Source organism: Oenanthe melanoleuca, chromosome 8 (genome assembly GCF_029582105.1).
Source record: "Oenanthe melanoleuca isolate GR-GAL-2019-014 chromosome 8, OMel1.0, whole genome shotgun sequence".
In the NCBI taxonomy this organism is placed as follows: domain Eukaryota; kingdom Metazoa; phylum Chordata; class Aves; order Passeriformes; family Muscicapidae; genus Oenanthe; species Oenanthe melanoleuca.
This window is the reverse complement of record NC_079342.1, coordinates 24,486,187-24,506,689: the sequence shown is the minus strand read 5'-3', so window position 1 is coordinate 24,506,689 and position 20,503 is coordinate 24,486,187. Positions and strand designations below refer to the sequence as shown.

At 38.7% G+C, this 20,503-nt stretch overlaps 1 protein-coding gene across 2 annotated transcripts in view; it reads left to right on the top strand.

The window, feature by feature from the left end:
* BRINP3 (BMP/retinoic acid inducible neural specific 3) overlaps positions 1-20,503 on the top strand; it is a 184,062-nt gene that overhangs the window by 118,460 nt on the left and 45,099 nt on the right. For both annotated transcript variants that reach the window (XM_056497476.1, XM_056497477.1), the window contains exons 5-6: positions 6,105-6,210; positions 8,538-8,774. In XM_056497476.1, coding sequence (XP_056353451.1) covers positions 6,105-6,210; positions 8,538-8,774 — 343 coding nt within the window. The remainder of the gene's footprint in view (positions 1-6,104; positions 6,211-8,537; positions 8,775-20,503) is intronic.

Below are 20,503 nucleotides of genomic sequence, written 5' to 3'. Positions count from 1 at the left end.
CCTGTTGGAACTGGTCCCTGGAGATACAAATCCTGCACCCAATGCTCTAGGGAAGTCCTGGCATGGGATTTTACATTTGGGATAAATGTAAGAAGACATTTAACCTGTTCAGTATGAGCCCCCAGATTTCTTTGGAGCCTTTTGTCCTTTATAAAGTAATGGAATTATGTTTGGGAAAGGAGAAAAAGTTGGAAATTGGGTTTTTGTTAAGTAGGCATCTTTGCTGTTGCTTTCTGCAGATACCTTGAGATTTTTATGAACATGAAATATTATTTTAATTTGTATCTGCGCTGTTCTCTCTGTTTCTAATTTTATCTTTTAAGCCAAATATATAGATTTCATTTACTGTTTGTTGCTCAGCTGCCTCTTTAGGCAATAAAAGCCGAGAAAAAAAAATATTAGTGTTAATTTAAGTAAGATATGGGCAAACAGAAGTAGCAAAATGGAGACTGAAACAAAACCCTCCATTTTTATTACATTTTTTGCTAACTCTGTTATTTCTCTGTGAGAGAACTTCACTGTCACCTCTTCTTCAAGATTAATTAAAAGAGATAACTGTTCTTTTGGAGATAATACCTGTCCTTATTCTCTGTGTGAGGCTGATGCACCTTTGATTTCTGAGAGTGCAGGAAATAAAGGCTCTGGCATGGCTGCCCTGACTGGTTTTCCAGCAGCCTCATTTCCTGCAAACTTCCCTCTTGCAATCCAGGAGGCTGCATGGGAATGTGGCATCTGACAGGCAGAGGATTTAAAATGTCCTTGAAAAGGGAAAATTGTCATGCCAGAGCTGGCAGAGCTGCCAGACTTGCTCCAATATTCTTGTGGATTCTCCTGGAACTCACAGACAATATATTGCTCCCTGAGATAGTGGGGAATAGCCTTGAGTAGAGAGAGGATTGTTCTCTATCAGCCTTAAAAAATCATAACATTTTCAACAGATGTAACAGAGAAGAATTCAAATAGTGTGAGTTCACTTCCAGTTTCTGAAATGTTCTGGTTTCTGAGCTATTTAATGCTTTATGTAAGGAGAATACATTTTAATTTCCTTCTTATTTTAAGGTAACAATCTGGTTCACAGTAAATTCCTGGGAGTGTAGAAACAAAGAAGTGTGAATTGAAGGATTAGACTGGTCTCTTGGGAAGCTTTAGTGCTGCATTCAGTAAAATTCAAAGTTGCCCAGAAAATTGAAAGAAGTCCCTATTTCCCTTCTAATGAAGTAATGGAAATATTGCAATTATCTCCTTTGCAGAAAGATCAAGTTTACTGTTCCTCTTCCATTTTGCAGATGACAGAAAAATATGATGGGAGTGTTTCCAGGTCTTCTGAGTTAGGGGGCTCTTCATATTAAAATGTCAGCCCTATGCTGCTAGAAAATCTATTGGAGATATGTCATGCCTTTGAGGTATTGTTTTAGATTCCTGGCAATTAAAAAAATCATATTAAAAACATGAATCCAACCACTGGCATTGTGAATGCTTCTGGTTTGTCTGTACCTCCTTCAGAAATGTTCATGTAGCCTGTAGCATGAGAAGTATCAGTGCTTGGAACACTCAGAAAATTTGATTTAGTTTAATTACACACTCATTAGCAGGAGTTGTTTTTTTAGTATGTTCAATGACAAAAATAGGGCAGGGGAGCAGCAACTATTGTGTGGCAAAGGGAAGTGCTGGAATAAAGGTGCTTTTGTGAAAAACTGTCAAGCCTGGGGGAAAAAAAAAGAAGAGAGTTGGCAGGAGATCCACATCTAAATAGAAAGTACATTTAGTGCCTATTTATTTGATCAACTCTTTTTTAAGGTGAAATGAGCTGCAGAATGGGTAGGGAATACAGGGGGTGGGAGCACGGGCTGCAGGACAAGGCTTGAAGGTGGGGCTGGAATCAGAACCACCAAAAAGTTGGAAAAGACCTTGAATATCACCAGATACAGCCACCAGCCCAGCAGCACCATTGTGCTATTCAGGAGAATCCTAAAGCCTGCAGGTTTTTCCCTGTTCCACACTTTTGCCCCATCTTCTGTCAGCACAGCTGCTCAGAACAGACCTTGCTCCCTCATGCAGGTATGAGGAGTTTGTTTTAAATCCTTATTTGAATGTTGAAAGTATTAAAGAGCCTTATGTGAGCTCAGCTGCCTATTCTGCAGCGACCAGCATTGCCTCATCCTCCTTTGTGCTGGCTCAGTTCTTATCCTTAGAAGCCAAATCCATTTTTAAAGAGTCCTGCTGCAGAGGACAGTCCTTTATGCAAGGCACACACCACCTCTGCATGGGCACTTCGTTAGCAATATTAGCTTAAAAGGATGCACCAGGAGCAAAATCTCTGCAGAAATGTATTTCCCTTTCATTAGGAAAGTCTTCTATAGGCTTAATTATCATGGACAAAAAAAAAAAAAAAGCAGGCTGTTTCCCAGGGAAATGCTACCCACTGATATCACAAGAATTCAGCCCTGCTTAAGTGCTGGGAGGTATGTTCTCAGTGCACTTGTAATCGGGTTATTATCACCATGGTTATGAGATTTAACTGACTGAAAACTGTAGGCATTTGTCTCATTAATGCCAAATGTTGGAGTTTATTTCTGGGAACTGAAAGCTGTTGCCCAGGGACACCTGCTCTGTGATGATCCCTGACAGGAAGGCACAGGACAACACCCTGTCAGATGATTCCACAGGTGTTTTCTACTGGTTCTTAGGGGGTTTTAGTTATCTAATAACCTTGTTCTATGGTGCTTTGCTTTGTGAGTTAATGCTCTTTGTGGACTACAGGTCAATACAAACGTGGTTCTGGTGCTCTTTGCACTATGTCAGTCACTTCTGCACCATGCTACATCTAAGCATAATCTGCATTTCTGTTTTATTGCTTATCTCTCTCCTCTTTTTGGTTCATCTTTTTTTCATACACATTCTGAAAAAAAAAACCAGTTTTCAGCTGTGATCTTAGGACTGAACACAGTCACACTTCTCTGCTTGGAAGATAATTGAAGACGTGCCCCTGCCTTTCCAATTTCATTCCTATTGTTGTTGAAACAAAAATTATACAATCATCAGTAACACTTGGCTCAAGCCAGAATTAGTATATTTTTTTCTTCTTCTCCAGTCTACTGTTTTATGATCAAATTTTTCCCCAAAATGTTCAAGACCAGATTGGATGGAGTTTGGATCAACTTGGTTTAGTGGAACTGACCCTGTGGGGTTGGAACTAGATATTCTTTAAAGTCCCTTCCAACCCAAACCAGTATGTAACTGCATAATTTAGGAAAATCAAATCCTTTCATCTGATCTGAAAATTTGATAGAAATTTGTGGCTTTCATTTATTAATCACTCACAATTTTTTCTGATTTACAATCTTTGTGGAGTAGGATTTGTGTAGAGTATACAAAAGCACATGAAACTGCATAGCTTTGACCTCTGACTAGAGTTGTCATCCATCAAAAATTGAAGGTTGGATGATTTTTATATTCTTTAGCATTTCTTTTTTACATACTGAGACTATTCATTTCGAATTTCTTCTTGCAATGTATTTTCTATGCTGAAGATAAGAGTACCAGGGCAAGGTAGCTGACAGAGAGTGTGAAGGTACCTGGAGAAGTAAAAGAATGAACAATATATATATAGATTGGAATGAAAAATTAACATTTAGAAAAGGTCCTTATTTATTGATGTATTTATACAGAATTGTCTATTACTATTAATAATAATAATAATTATCATAACAATTTTTAATCACTTCACTGCAATAATTGTCTGTAAGTTATATCAAAACTGTCCTATGTAATTTTCTTCTGAATCAATGTATTTATAAATGCTATCACTCTAAACAGTTGTAGTCTCTACATATGTCTGGCATAACTCAGATAAGAGTAAAGAAATATGCACAAAAAGGGGCACAATAACTATAAAGCTATTTACCACCCTTTATTATTTTGTGATTTCAGGGGGCATAAAAGAGTAATAGGAATGGATAGGAATGGTAATATTTGCTTCATAGTTTATACATTCCATATAACTTTATGAAGCTGCATTGCCTTGAAATGCTTGAAAACCAAAATAATAATATGCAAACAAAAACAACACTAAAATAAATGGATCTTTAAATGAAGAATTGCATAGATGAATGCTGAGTGTCATGTGTCAGAGTAAGGATAAAATTCACCACAATATTTACCTTTTTTTTTTTTGTCTTCTGGCTGTTTCTCTTATTTAATCTAGGTAACACTCTTTGTTATTGTACAAAGAGATTTAGGATTCTGGGGGTACTTACAAAAACTCATATTTTAGAATGGAATTTTAGACTTGCTGGCAGAGGACTGAAGGATCACAGGCAAATCACAACTGTCATTCCAGCTGTGTCCAATCCAAATCTCATCCCTGTGCAAGAGTCCTTGTGCTGATTCAGGATGATTAAGCAAAAAAATATTAAAGATTGCCAAGTATGTGCAGAGAGGACACAACCTGGCTTGGTCCCATTTCCTTGTGCACCTTGAGCTCCACTCTCAGCTTTGGTGGAGGTCAGTTCTGTGTCCTCTCCAGGAATGGAAAGGTGCCAGGAGCTTGTAAGGACAGGAAATCTCAAATATTCTTTGCAAGAGGGCAAGAAGAAAGTGAAATCTTAGTTTCAAGAGCATCATGACTCAGCTGCAGCCACCCACAGGCTGTGGGTGAGCCAGGCAACCCTCAGCAACATGAAAAATCAGGGTTTATATCAGCAAACCTTCATAGTCCCATCAAATCAGACTGTTCAAACAGCCCCTCTGTTCTTTACATTTCACACTGCTTGTCTGCTTGCATGGCTGTCTCTTAGTGCATGTCTGAATTTTGGAAATCTGCTCCCTGACCCTCTAATTCAGGCTTATTCTCCAGGAGATCCAGAGCTGAATATCAATAGGAGATGAAGTAATAGAAAATAGAACTGGTTGCATTCAAAATGGAGTTAGATTCCAAGTAAGGGTAAATCTGGCCGCAGTTTCTGAAACAGTCAAAGAAGAGAAGTTCCAGCAGAGTGGCTGAAAACTGTTTGAGAGGTCCATGACAGAGATTTTGGTTATATTACTCATTTTAAGAAGAAATTGGCCTTTTTAATTACTTTGTTGACACTTAAGAAATATATATAATATTCCAGAAAGCATATAAATTACTAACTTCTTCTCTTTCTTTTTTTTATTTTTTTATTTTTTTCTTTTTCATTTTTTTTTTTTTTTTAATTTAAATGTGTTCACTCACCAAGTTGCACCAGGGCTAGACATTTAGATTGGATATAAGGAAAAATTTATTCACTGACAGGATGGCCAGTCACTCATACAGGTTGCCCAGGACAGTGGTGGAAGCATTTTTCCTGGAAATGTTCAAAACCCAGGATGTGGTGCTTAGGAAAAGGGTTAGTGGAATATCTGGCAGTGCTGGGTTAATGTTTGGACATGGAGATCTGAAAGGGTTTTTCCAAACTTAATAATTCTATGATATAAATAATTGCCCTCTCCCAAATACAAACCTTCACTATTAAGCCAGAACTCTGCTTGTGGAGGTTATGTTGATAAATGTTTCTGTATTTTGGTTCTGTGGCTGTGGATTTGGTGATTACAACAAGCAGAATATCCAGAATTTTGTGCCTAAATTTATCTTAGACACTTCCCTTATGAAAAATCATCCCACCATTACAAATACTGCTCATAAAGGGTTTTTAATTTCAAATCCTGATCTTCACTGGAAAAGTCAACTTTATTTTCCATCACTTCAAGCAGGATTTGTCACGTGCACAACTTCAAGAGAGAAAATCACAGTCCTCATTTTTATAAACTGTATTTAGCAAGCTCATTGTAATTCCCACAGCTATGAAAAATAAATTGTCTTTACACCATTCTAGTGTTATATTACTGTAGTATTTGTGAAGTATTTTAATGATGTAGTGTTTATAAGGATGCTCAGTGATAGAAATAGCACTTTCTGCTGCTGAAACATTTGCACTCATCCTGTTGGCAATTAAATTGATATTTCACCATAATTAATGCTTTTTTTCTGGCTGAAATAGAGGGAAACTTTAAGAAATAATCTTCTGAACTGCCCAGTCTGCCGTGGATAGTGCAGTAAGTGTTTCTTCCTTCCCTTCCCTCAGGTGACAGAGACACGGACGGGTCCTCTTGGCTGCAGTAACTATGACAACCTAGATTCTGTCAGCTCTGTTCTGGTTCAGAGTCCTGAAAACAAGATTCAGTTGCAAGGTACGTAGGTGCAATTTCATTAATTTGTTTTGGAATGGGGTGACATTTGTCATGCTATTTGATTTTTTTTTTTTTTTTTCTTTCTTCCACCTCGTAAAAAGTGATTTTCCTAATTTTTTTGTGTGTGTGCAATAAGTTCATTCCAGCCAAAGTGAAGGAAATGTCAGTGCCTCGTGTTGCCTTTCAAACAGAAACAATTTCTGCACCCATCAGAAAATAATTTGAATAGCTCTGTTAGCATTTTGCATCCCTATTTAGCCTGAATTCCCAGAGATCCCACCAAGCTGGGAGCAATATTTAATGTGCTCAGCCTGCTTTGCACATCCTGAGCAGTAACTTACACCCCATGCACTTGCTGCACCACAATTTATGCAGTCACCAGAGGAGCAGGATATACATTTTCAAATACTATAAATCAGGAGGATTCAAAGGGCTTTCTCCTCTTAGGAATTAAAAAAAAATACTTAGAAGGTTAAAATCTCACTCATTAGGAAAATAGTAGTAGCTGTGTATAAAAAAAAATGAAAAATAGAAAGAAGCAGAAAGAGGAAGCAAAAGGAAGAAGAGAGTCATCATTTCTAAACAATTTTTTTTTTTTTTCAGAATTCCAGCAGAAGCATTTTCTCAACCTGCATGTTAGGACAAAAATTTTTGAAAAAATTCCCCTTTGTGGTATTAGGCATTTAATAATTTTCGTTTTCAGTCACAAAAAATAAAGCATGAACAAATTATGACTATGAAAAAAACCCACTAAATTCTCTATAATGTGTGTATTTGTGTATACCTCTGACTCTATGCCATGAGAGAACAATACAATTCTTAATTTTCAGTTGAAGGTAGATATACAATTATTTCCAAGATTTAAAATTTTCTATATTTAAAATTTTCTATCTACTCAGAAAAACAGTGTGAGATGGTTGTTGATATTAAGAACAGCTCATTCAGTCCCAGGATAGTCCATGATTTTATGACTCTTCCTTAAAATATCCATGTGTGTTTTCTTGCTTTTTTTTATTCCCAGAATCGATTAAATCCATAAAAACATAAAATTATTTTCCAGAGATAATTTTTTTTTTTACAAAAACTTGTTGTTTCCACTGAGATGCCACGAATGTTTCCAGAAAATATAATTTTTGATGGTTTCCAGCATATTCATGAGGTTTGTCAGTTAAAACTTGGAAAATAATCTTTGCATCTCAGCCTGTTGTGTGCTGTCATGTGGAGAAATGTAATATCAGAACTGTGTAAGCTCTTTAATGGGAGAATCAAACTGGGCTTTTTTTTCCTTTCACAGACTCATGGGTTTTTCACAACCACATTACAATATTTACTCAGGGAGCAGCAGATTTTTACAAATTTTGACACGAGACAGTCAGACCAGATTTCAGCAATTGTGATCTGAATTTTGACTTGGAAGGGTTCTGAAACTACTGTTTCAGCTATAGTTTTTGTTTTACCTAAAAATAAGGTGAAATCATCCAAGTACCTATGGAGAAGAAATTTATATCACCAATTACTTGGAATTCCTTGATAAATTACTTGGAAGACATGTAGCAGGAGCTTTTGAAGCCCCACAGGAGCTGGACTTTGAACCCTTTCCACACTAAACTTTAGTAGATTTAAGAATTAGGTTTTTCTCAAGCTTATGTAGCCCAACCCTTCACATCTAATTATGTGTCCCAGAGCAATTTGCCACCAATGCTAGAAAAATAAACAATCAGGCAGATTTTATTTTTCAAAGATTTCTTCCAACTCGTTTTCCACCTTCCTTCTTAGTTTGCCCCTACAGAATCACAAGAGATAATGAGTTATGTAGACAAGCTACATCTTGTGCCACAGGAAATATGGAAAAGAAGCCAAATTTCAGATGGAAATGCTTACACCTCTTTTCCTGGTTGTGTTACTCTGTCTCTCGGGGCTGCTTTCTCTTCAGCAGCACTTTCAGAATCTGCATTATTGCTGGCACCAGGATTATAATTCAGCTGTGTGAGTTCCTGCTGGCAGCTGTTCACTCAGCAGCTCTTCTCAAGGAGAAGATGATGGTACCCAGTCCCCCTAGAAAGATTATAAAAGTCTGAGGAACACAGGTTACTCATTCGTGGATGGATGTTCCATGCTGAGAGGGAAATGTGAGGAATATGTCTGAAAATAATTATTAAGAAAGGAAATACACAACACAGTACAAATGCTGGTCAGATGTGCAACTTGTCCAAAAAACTCCATATAATTTTGTTTTTCAGAATTGTTTGGTTTTTTGCTATGTAAGCTGGGGAAGCTGCTCAGCTCCTTTGTGTTTAATACCACAATATTCCCTCCATGTCCTTCAGGTCTTCAGGTCATCCTTCCTGAGTACCTGCAAGAGCATTTTGTGCAGGCAGCTCTGAGCTACATTGCCTGCAATTCAGAGGGGGAGTTCATCTGCAAGGACAATGACTGCTGGTGTCAGTGTGGCCCCAAATTCCCCGAGTGCAACTGTCCCTACATGGACATCCAGGCCATGGAAGAGAGCCTGCTCCGCATAAGTGAGACTTGGAATGCATACAACACTGAATTTGAAGAATCTGGTGAGTTTTTTTTTTTTAAATGGGTATTCTTCTTTGGCTGTGTCTCACAGGATGGTTTGGGTTTCAGCTGGCCCCATCCATGTTTTTCCTTAATGCATGTTTCATATATTATTTCACATGTCGTGGTCATCAGAGCTTCCTGTTCCACAGAGAATGGGAAATATAGGTAAAACCAGATTCTGGTCAGCTGTTGTCACAACTCAAACTGTTCAGTGCTGTCAGGAACTCCTGTCTAGTCACACCATGGGAGAAGGAGAGCTCAGCAGACCTGGGAAAAATTACTGAAAAAAAAAACCAGAATTGAGGGAGATAAGGAAAATCAGAAAAAAAAAAAAATCACAGGTTCTAATGAGTTGTGTTGGAGAAAAAGAACAAATCAGTAAAAGAGAAAAGAAGGAAGACCATACAGTGGTCAAGGGAAGAGTAGAATATCAGTAGAAGAGGAATAAAAAAGTGAATAAACAATACTTTATATACATTATTTTTTATATTTCTTCTTTTATTGTTAAAGACTGATTCTTCAGTTCAAGAGAACTGATAATTTCACGAAACTTGTATCAGCTAAAATTTCATTTGTTGCAACTTTTAACCTGATGTTGTTTTTTATCTGAGAAGATCTGAGGCCTTTTCCCATCCCCATTCTCACTTTTGGCAGGAGGGCATCAGAACTTACAATATTTCTCCTTGGACCATCACAGACACCACTATAAAAGCATGAATTCATGTGTTGGTTTTGTGTACATTTTCCCAATGACTATTTGGATACCTTTCATTATTTGTGGAGCCATGCTATCATTTACTGCTTTGTAAACTAGGGAAAATAAGCTGGCTCTTCAGAGGGGCACTTATTTTGCCATATTTTGACCTATCTGAATGGGTTGTGACACTGTTCAGTGCCTGAAGAATGTCCTTTGTAGCAATTTTAGTCAAGCTGGAAAAACACACATCTGGGTCTGTGGAGGATTCTTACAGCAAGCTGTATAATGGACATCAAATTAATTATGAGTTTGAATCGTTGCCAGATACATTTCTAGTCCTGTGCTCAGGTCTGTGGCATGAATGTCAGGGGAATATTGGTAAGAGTTAAATTCTGGGCTTTTAAAAGACTCTTTAGCTCTGCTGGGTGAATCACTAAAGTGCCAACTTCACATATATCTGTCAATTTGATAATTGCTAGTAGGTGTGGTTACTCAGAAGTGTGAAATTTAGGTTATTAACATCATTAAGACATATGCCATGCTCCCCTCTTTAGCCCTTGAAATATTTTCATAATTTTAAACCTAATAAATATACCAAGCATAACTTCCATAACTCAGAGGTAGCTTAGAATATTTCTGCTCTTATCTCATGAAGTGTTTTACATAAAGATGTTCATGGAAAGATAAGTAACCTTGTAGGGGCCTGTGATTGGAAAAAAGTTGGCATGTGAATTTTTGATTGATAACTTAGTCATTGAGCAGCCAACCTCATATAAATCATATATCACCACTGAGCAGCTCTTCTAGTGCTGTCACACATGGCCTGTAAGCATTTCCAGCCACACTGATTTCTATATATACTTTTTTATAATCATTGAGACATATTCTGAAACATTTGGACCTTGAGCAATATTTCCATGATGAAAAATGAACAAATATCAGTGTGATCTGATCCATGTTAGTAGCACATTCTGGGAACAAAAGTGACTTTTATTAAGGAAAACTAAAAAACTGTTAAGTCTGTGTCTAAATCAGTGGAAGTCAGCTTCTGAGATAACAGTATGTTGTTTAATTCTAATCTGTTTATAATAAAAAATAAATTCACTAGAAAGGAGGTCAAATTATGTCATTTCAGTCTGAGCAGCAAGGGGCAAAATAATCCAGAGCACTCACTGCTGGCCCATAGAGTCCACTATCAATGGCAGAGGAATTAATGAACTAGTGAATTCTGTTCTATGACACTGTGAACTCCAGAGTCAACTAAAGGTAAATACAAGAGAACTAAATTTTTACCTTTTCTGCTTCCAAATAGTGTTCTGACTCCAGGAACCAGTCTTGTCCCCTAACACAGACCTATAAGACTTACTGGGGTCACTTGAGGCCATTCACAGTATCTGTGGACAGGATTTAGTTTAAAGAGGAAGGAGTAAATATTCTGTTTGAGATGGTTTGTTTACTCTCTGTATTATCTCTCCTCTTGTCTGTCTGAGATAAAATAGCTGAGGAATTTTTTTTTTTTTGAAGAAAGGATGACAGGGCTGGGGCTGCTCAGCCTGGAGAAGAGAAGGCTCAGGGGCAATGTCTATTAATACCTGAAGGGAGGATGCAAAGAGCAAAAGCTCTTTTTGGTGATGCCCAGGACCAGGGCAGAAACTGGAACACAGGAGGTTCCCTCTGATCACCAGGAAAGTTTTTCACTGAGGGTGACCTAGCACTGGCACAGTTTGCCCAGGGAGGTTGTGGAGCTTCCATTCTTGGACTTACCCTAAGGCTGGCTAGCCATGTCCTGGGCAGCTGGGTCTAGGTGAGCTTGGCTCAGCAGGGCTTTGGACCAGGTTCTTCCCCATCTCAGCCATTCTGCTGCTCTGTGACCAGAGAATTGTCCTGGTTTCACACAGGACAGACTCTGCTCTGCAACATGGCCTTGCTGGCTGTGACAATTCTCTTTTGAGCCACTCTGACCAAGCACATCCCAGTTCAGAAGGTGCTGCTCATCCTTCTGTGCAGATGGCATTTCACTCAGGCTCTTCTGGCACTTTGTAACCACTCAAATCCCATTCTGGAGCATGTACAGCAGTGTTATTTATCTCTCAGTAAATCTGGCTGCCTTTTCATCTCTCTAGCTGCCCTCCAGCAATAAATACTTGCTTACCATTAGCTCAATGAGCTTTGTATAACCTCTTAGTGTCAGGTTAGATACCAAGATCTTAAAGAAATTACAAGTGCTGTTTCAAATTGTTTACTCTGAACCATCTGCTTATCCTTTATCAGATCTTGTGGCCTCCAGACTCTAGTGCTACCCAAGAAAATGAGCAGCTGTTTCCTTATCAAAAATCCATACGAAAGCTGCTCAACCTTTATTAACAAATTTCATTAGTTTCTTGAGGCATTTGGCAAATTCACTGTGTAAGCTAAGTTCTCCCTGAGACCATCATTCCAACAAGTTCTTACCACTAACATGAGGTACCTAAAAGTATCACCTCTAATGGAATCAAGCAGGGTTGGATTAAAGCTGTGCAATCCTCACAAGGGTCCCTTAAGCCCTCCTTACCTTTTCAGTCTTTCTCTAATATTGCCAATTTTCTTGCTCCCCTTCTGCCCCAATATAGGAATACTTACTTGTCCAGGTGCTTCTCCTACCTCATCTCAGTGAACCACATTTCCATTTCAGAAAAAAGGTTTGTCCTAAGCACTTGGATGTAATTTGTTTCCCCCAATAAAGAGTGTCAAAGCATTCCTTGAAAAAAGTCTCCCATTTTGGAAGCAGGTGGGACTTCCCCAGCTTATGGTTGGAGCAGTGTTGAAGATGGTGCAGATTAAAAAATTTGCTTTGCTACACATCGCTGGTTTGGGAAGATTTTGAGTGTTAAAAGAGTTAATAGATAAAGAAATAAATCCTGACATAAAACACTGACTGGCAATATAGCATTTTCCAGAGATCATGACCCACTGCTCTAAAACACAGGAAAGTCAAGCAGACCCCCAAAACCATCCACAGGCTCTGATTCTGACAAAAAGGACAAGAACATGATCACACATTGCCTGTGCCTAAATCTTGGTTGGCTGCTGAGAATCCTTGGAAATCTGAACACTTCATTTAAGCAATTTAAATGACTCCAATTTCCTTTAAAGGTGGTCTGGTTGTTGACATTGAAAAATAATTTTTAGCAGTCTTTGTAGTGTAATTTTGTTTTTTGGAATTAGAAAGTTTATCAAAATAAATAAGGACATGGATGATCATGTTACTCAAACAATAGAAAATGGCAAAATTGCATTTTCATAATTTCTTTTCTTTTATCACTAGTATTTATGAGAAATATGAAAGTAAAATCTTCCATCAAGCATTTATTTTCACATATCTGACATGCAATGGCAGCTTGTTGCTTTCTCTCTGCATATATCACAATATGCTGAGCAGTGGAATTTTTTCCTCCCCTTGAAGGCAACAAAATCCCTTTTGGAATATTTCCTTGGAAAGCACGGGATCAGGAGATGTACACTAAATATTATGATAGATAATTTCAAAGTAGATTTGAAGCAACAAACTCATTCTTTTAAGTATTTAGTTTAAATACCAACTAAGATGGAAGGAAAGAGCATGCCCACCACAAACTGGACAGAAATTTGCCTGTCACAGCTGGGCTAAAGGTGATTCAGTGAAAAAAAAAAATTAAAAAAATGCCTGTTTGAATCATGTTTAGTCCATTAACTTCAAGGATTTGACTTGAATGTCCAGCAGAAGTTTTAATGGAGCAGAGCCAGAGCCTCTTGAAGAGTTTGACCACTGAACACAAACACTGCTCTGTGCAACACACACGTGGCTTCACAGACAGAATTAATCAAAAGTCACCTTGCAAATATTTTGAAATGTATCGGTCTACAGCTCTAAATGACAAACAACTTCTCAAAATGTCGAGTTTGATTTTTTTTCAGTCACTTCAGTGCCTGCTTTACAGAGATAATTCAAAAGGTAAATTTCAGGATCACAGAAAGTGAGAGTGATGAAAGTACAGCAAAAGTAAATTGATATTAACTTTCACATTAATATTTGCTGAAACCATTTTTCGTTGTCCATCCACCTACCATCACTGCTCTGATTGCAAAGTACTAACAGAAACAAATTGCTGGTGCAAGCTATTCTTAAATCCCTGGTTCCATTGGATTTGGATTTCATGTCTAATGCATTCCATAATTCCCTAATAACTCTGGGATATCTTGCTATTGAGCACTGGTTACCCTTTACATGTACAGACTTAAAATCATCCCAAAAAATGCACAGCTTGGAAAGGTTCACCTGAAAATGAGGTCTGAACTTCAGTTAATACACAGCACTGCAGAGATGTTAACAAAGATTTTGTTTGCTCAGCAGAGATTGCTTTGGAGACTTTGGAGTCCAGTTTGTCAGTTCAATTATATTTTTCCCTTTCTTTACAGTGATTGAATTAATGATGTTTCCAAAATCCCTTGTATAAAAGAATTGGATTTAAAGGGTTGGAGAAAGTGGATTCTATTAGAGGAGATGATAAGCTTATTACTGAATTAAATATCAGTGAAGATGAGGAAGTCCAGCCATTTCATTATTTTTTGGAGGAAGCATTTGCATCCTATGTAATTACTTTTATGCAAAACCTACAGAAAGTAATAGGAAAGATCATCTCCAGCATTCCACAATCTGCAGTGAGATTTAGAGAATTATCCATTTAATAGTGTAATGAATTTATATCTCCATCTCCAAAACTGCAAAATGTGGAAAATCACCACATTTTGCTGATACACTTCCCTAACTCTTGCTTGTCCTTCAGCTCACATTTTCCCAAATGAAGCAAGCCTGTGCTGTAAAATACCAATTTTGGAAGAAGAAAGGCTCTTTCCACTAAGCACATCTGCTTCCCAGATCTGTGAAAGTGGTTTAGGAAAGCCAAGCACCACAGAGGATTGACCAAACCTTTGTGGTCACACACTGTGTCTTTATAAAACAGGATCCTGCTCTCACTCCTGGCTTCAAAACAGCTTCTTGAGGAAAACTCTGATCTCTGTTTTCACAGTGAAAGTTGCTCCCAACAGCCAGGCTGCAAACTGTTGTAAAGCCCAGGAAAATCAAAGCTGGAAATGAGCATTGGCTCACACCTGGAAGGGCAGGTGCTCAGGGGAGAATTCCTCACACTCTCTGCCAGCCTCATATATTTGTCACAGATGGACAGCACTGCCTTTGTGATTGCTGAGGCTGTAAAGATGGAAAATAGGAATTCTAAGGTTGTTCCAGCATCAGAGACAGTCAATCAATACACCCACCCATAGCAAGGGATCATATTTGATCTCAAAATCTACACAAATCTCGTAGTGCTTCTTAGAAAAGAGAATTATAGTCATAATTATTGCATGTAGATACTCTGGGATGCTGAGCACATAGCAATACAGAGTGATGCATCTGTTGAGTTACTTTTTTATTCAGTTTTTATAGCAATCAAAAAATAGCAGATACAGCTGGACTTACTTAATTTGCTAAGAATATATTGATGCTTTAAGAAAGCAGGTGCAAAGCCAGGCAGTTAAAGAAAATATAAAGTTATATCTTCAACTTAGATTTAAATAGACTAGAAACTTTCTTCAAGTTAGAAAAAAAGTAATAGAAATACATTTAACTAGATTGTCCAGTACTGAAGACAGAAACCTTAGACATGTGATACACAGAATGCATTATGAGAAGAGCCAAAGACAAATGAGAATCTTCCAGATCAAATGTGAATCACAACATAAAGACAAAGAAAAGCTAGGGGCAAGAAGACTGCACCATCAGATAAGTACTAGCATTTTCACCATTTCATGCACTATTGTTCTGGAATCATTTTAATTATGGATTATATTAATTAATATCTCCTGGCAGTGCATTAAGGAATGCAACCAGTCTTTCTCCTTCTCTTCATCAGACAAGCATTTTAAACTACTGCTGTCATGTTTTATTCTGATGGACAACTCCAGAAAAGCTGCAGCAAATCTGCATTCGGTCTGCAAAGTTTAATCTTAAAAATCCCTCTATCTAGACAGAAAAATCAAGTGTAATTTTGTTTGCCACCCCAATAAGGCATAGATTTTTGCTATTCCTGTGGTACAAATCCTTTCTTAAAACTGCTTTAGCAGAAGAGGACGCAGTGGGATTCCTTTTTATTGCCTCTCCTTGCATCCAAATCAAAGTCACCTGGCTGACAAGTAAAAAAGGTAATTCTTCCCAGCAGCCAAGCTTGTAGATTGACATCATGGAGACACTGACCCAGGTCCCAGCCTTCTTCCTTCTTACCAGCAGTAATTATGACAACCCTAACAGCTGAAAAATGCCCTCAATAACTCTTGTGTGAAATACAGTGATGTTGTCTTAAAAAATTTCAGGCTGCCATTTAATCTCTAGCTAAAAATTGTCTTGGCATTTATAGTGTTTGCTATGGTTCTTCTACTACAGTAGAAGTGAAAATAACCAATCCTTGCCCCCCAAAAAAAAACTCAGAAAATCTCCCCCCCAAAAAGGCCAACAAAAATCCCTCAAGGAGAAACTGCATTCTAAGTCAGACATTTTAAAACATATACCAAATGTCTCATTTATGCCTGTTTCAAATTACCAAAAGGAAGTAAAAGGGCAGAAGGTAACTGCAGGCATAATTTGAAAATGTCAGTTTAAACAGAGATGTTGTGTTGCACACTCTGATCAGAAGAAACTTTATTTAAAATGGAAAAATGATGCCCAGATTGATTTTCAGACTCAGTGTTGAGATTCCAAATCTTAAATAACGTCACAGGATGACAAGGTTTGACTTGGCATCACAGACAGGCTGTGAATTCACAGGCCCACTCCATCATTTGCAGAGAAGGCAGCTTGCACTCTTAGTCCAATGACTTAGTCCTCTCTTAGTCCTCTCTTTCTTAGTCCAGTGACACATTCCTGCTTTTCCAGCTGCTGGGATTCGATTAAAATGCATGTACAAGAAGAATGAAAATGGAATCTGGAACTAAAGCTGAATGCTTCAGTTTGTAGATGCCACAAATCTCACCTTGCTGTGTGATCAGCTTTGTTTTGGTGGGTTTGGGAGGATGCCCCTCCTTGCACAGAGCCCACCCCAGATGTGCCCAGGTCACCCAGCACAGCCTGTCCTTGCACAGAGCCCGCTCCAGATGTTCCCAGGTCACCCAGCACAGTCTGTCCTTGCACAGAGCCCACCCCAGATGTGCCCAGGTCACCCAGCACAGCCTGTCCTTGCACAGAGCCCACCCCAGATGTGCCCAGGTCACTCAGCACAGCCTGTCCTTGCACAGAGCCCACCCCAGATGTGCCCAGGTCACCCAGCACAGTCTGTCCTTGCACAGAGCCTGTTCCAGATGTGCCCAGGTCACCCAGCACAGTCTGTCCTTGCACAGAGCCCACCCCAGATGTGCCCAGGTCACTCAGCACAGTCTGTCCTTGCACAGAACCCACCCCAGATGTGCCCAGGTCACCCAGCACAGTCTGTCCTTGCACAGAGCCCACCCCAGATGTGCCCAGGTCACTCAGCACAGTCTGTCCTTGCACAGAACCCACCCCAGATGTGCCCAGGTCACCCAGCACAGTCTGTCCTTGCACAGAGCCCACTCCAGATGTGCCCAGGTCACTCAGCACAGTCTGTCCTTGCACAGAGCCTGTTCCAGATGTGCCCAGGTCACCCAGCACAGCCTGTCCTTGCACAGAGCCCACCCCAGATGTGCCCAGGTCACTCAGCACTCAGTCTATCTCTCTCTGCTGGCCTGGACAGACCCATTGCCATGCAAAGAGAATCCCATTCCAAATCTTAATTGAAAGACTCCTTGTGAACAGTCTGGACTGCCTCACTGGCAGTTGAAGGTGCTTTTTAATCACTGAGAATAAAGACTTCAATCAATATGGTTCAAACTATTTGCCCCTGAGCACTAGAGCAGTGGTTTGCTTTCAAACACTGCTTACAGCCTCAGGCTCAGGGCCAAGAAAACTTAGCCCCCTGAGTTCTTAATATAATTATTGTTTTCTCTATTATCTTTCAGGGGTGTTAATTTGCCTCCCAGTAATTAAGTTCCCTCTGTGGCTGTCAGGAAGTCTAATCAATAACAGGAGCAGATACACCAAGCTGCCATTCTTTCTGTGACCAATACTCCCCTCCCCACCTCTTCCACCCCCGTGCAGGTGTCACTGTTTTAATGAAATGAACAGATGGGATGTGCATCATTTCTTTGAAGGGTCAGTGTCTGAATTGTTCCTGTGCCACTTCAAAAATGATGGTGCAGCTGATATAATTGCCCCTGTTCCAAAACTAAGAGAATTACACAACTCCTGCTAAAGCAGCACCTGGAAAATAAACTTATTAAAGTTTTGTGTGACATTGCACTCTGAGATACTTCAAACACTGTGATGACATTGTAATAAGAGGAGGAGCAGAAGGCTTGATCTAATATAATTCTACTTATGTCCACCATGTACAGGACATAATGTAATTCCCTTCAAAGCTAGTGACAAAATCCCCCTGTTCTTGGTGGAATTCCAATCTGCCTTGGCAGCTTTGGGCTTTCTTTATTAAGAGTGATGTCACTCTGTGGCCTCTCTTTTCTTCTGGGGCAGTGTTGTCTGTTCTGATTCATAGCTTCTTAAATCTTCTCCAGGAACAGCTTAACACTGCTTATTTACTTCAATGTGTTTTCCAAGAACATTTTTCAGCTTCACTCATTCTCTTCCCTCCTTTATCCTCCTGTGAATCATTACATGTTTATTTACCCTACCCAGTTTTCAAACTGCAGGAGTCCCCAGCATGTTCAATTAAGGTAAATTTTGGACAGAGGTTATACCTACATCTCTGCCCATAAGGAATATGTGTTATGCATTAAGTGAGTTTATAGCTCTGTAGAAAGATAATAATTGGGACATCCATGTTGCAGGACTACCTCTAAACCACATGGAAGTCATAAAAATGTTTACTAAAAAAAAACCAAAAAAAACCCTTAGATAAATTTTTGAGACTTTTTCTTGAAAGTTTACTGTGACTTCCAGGGAGCATCCCTTTGATGGGCAGTAATAGAAACATTTTCACAAAGCAAACCTGACAGAATGAAGGGAATGTCCTTCAAACTCTAGGGCTCACAGACACAGCTGTGGAGTCTGGCCTTTTGGTTCCTGAAAAGGGAACTTGCTCTTAAGGTCATATTTAGATTGGCAATAAGAAACAAGTTGCTTCATTGTAGGAAATGTGAGTCCTTCCAGCTCACAGCAGAGTCCAGGCAAGGTTGTTATCTCCTGTCCAGCAGAAATTCTGAATTAATCCACAATTTACAGGATGATATTCTGGTTTCACCACCAGTTTTGACTGCAGTTTTTTCACCTTCATGTGGCACCAGGAGACTTTCAAGGCTTGTGAGAGGAGGATTTTCGGTTTCATGTTCCTGTAACTGGCTGACATTGCCAGCATTAACTCTCTAACATACATGCATCCACCTGTGTTTGTACATTTACACACATATCTAGCATCCATCATAGAATTAGATTAAGATTGGAAAAGACCTTTGAGATGATCAAATCCAACTATCAACAACCCTGGTCACTAAACCATGTCCAAATATTTTTGAATGTGGCTGGTGAGTCCAGCACTGCCCTGGGCAGCCTGGTCAGTATTTTACAATCCTTTCCATGAAGGAATCTTCCACAAATCTACTCCACTGCCAGAATAATCCAAATTTTCTTCCCTGAGGCTCCTGTAGCAGCTGGATTGTTCCACTTCAAATAATCTGTCCAAAAAGAAGTGTGGACCTCCTTTCCTCCTTGAAAAACAGAGACCATATCTTGCAGAAAACATGAATTTCCTTCCTTCCCTTTGTCCTTCAGAAAGCTTAAAGGAGAAATCCTTTGCTTTGGAGAAGGAAATGTTTTAATTATCAGGAGAGCTGGATGATTTAGCCTAAATTGGAGGGAAAAGGGGAAGGAAAATTCAGATTTACTGTCTCTTCTCTGAAGAAACAAGGTTGTTTCCACCTGCAGTCCTCTGCTTCTTTGAATTGGATTATTTTCAAACATATTTCTTGGAACACAGCTGCTACTTCTTTGACAAATTGAGTAGTGCATCATGAAGAACTAAAATTCATGGCAACATAAAAACAAATATGTGTTCATTTTAGCACTTTGTTTTCTCCAGGCTTCTGAATCATGGTGGGATATTTCAAAAAAACATCTATCTTTTATAAATCTCTTTAATAACATCTCCACAATATTGAGGCAGCACTTTAATGAACAGCAATCACATCCAACCATTTGAAATGTCTCATGGTTTATATCCTCTCAGACTTCCAGCTTTGTGCTTTCAGGTCTTGATTTACAGCTGCCAGTGGTATTTGACTCACTGTTGTATTTATTGCCCTGATTAAAATTAAAAAAGACATTTTTATGGAATAACAATGATAGCAATGGTGGTCACACTGTTGGAGCAGCAACAGATTTGCACAAACAATACAGTAAAATGTGTGATAAAATGGGGATTAGGAGATCTTTCCTAAGAGAACTCTTGCTCCTTTCACTAATTGCAGCTCCCACTGAGGACTCCAAGGAGGGTGCAGTTCCCTGGAGCAAAAGGCAAAATTTTTTTTTATTATTTGTAATAAATGGCAACAATTAAATTTGGGATCTGTTGTGCTAAGTGCCCTATAAAAATATAATTAGAGCCAGGCCTCTCCTCTGAAGAACTTGCAGTCTAAACAGAAAAGACCATTGAAGTATAGCAGAGATTAAGATTTATACACAAGGTGTTACAAAATATAGAGACAGTTACCTTGAATAAACTAACCAGGAATAAGCTTTCAGTAACTGCAAATTATCTTGGTTTTTTTTTTTGTTTTGTTTTTTTTTGTTTTGTTAGAGGTTTTTTGATTTTGTTTTGTTTGGGGGTGTTTTTGTTTTTGTTTTGTGAATGGGTGTTTTGTTTTTTTGTTTTTGTTTCTTTGCTTTTTTTGTTTTGTTTTGTTTTTTGTTTTTTTTTTAGGATGCAGTAAAGTGTTTAA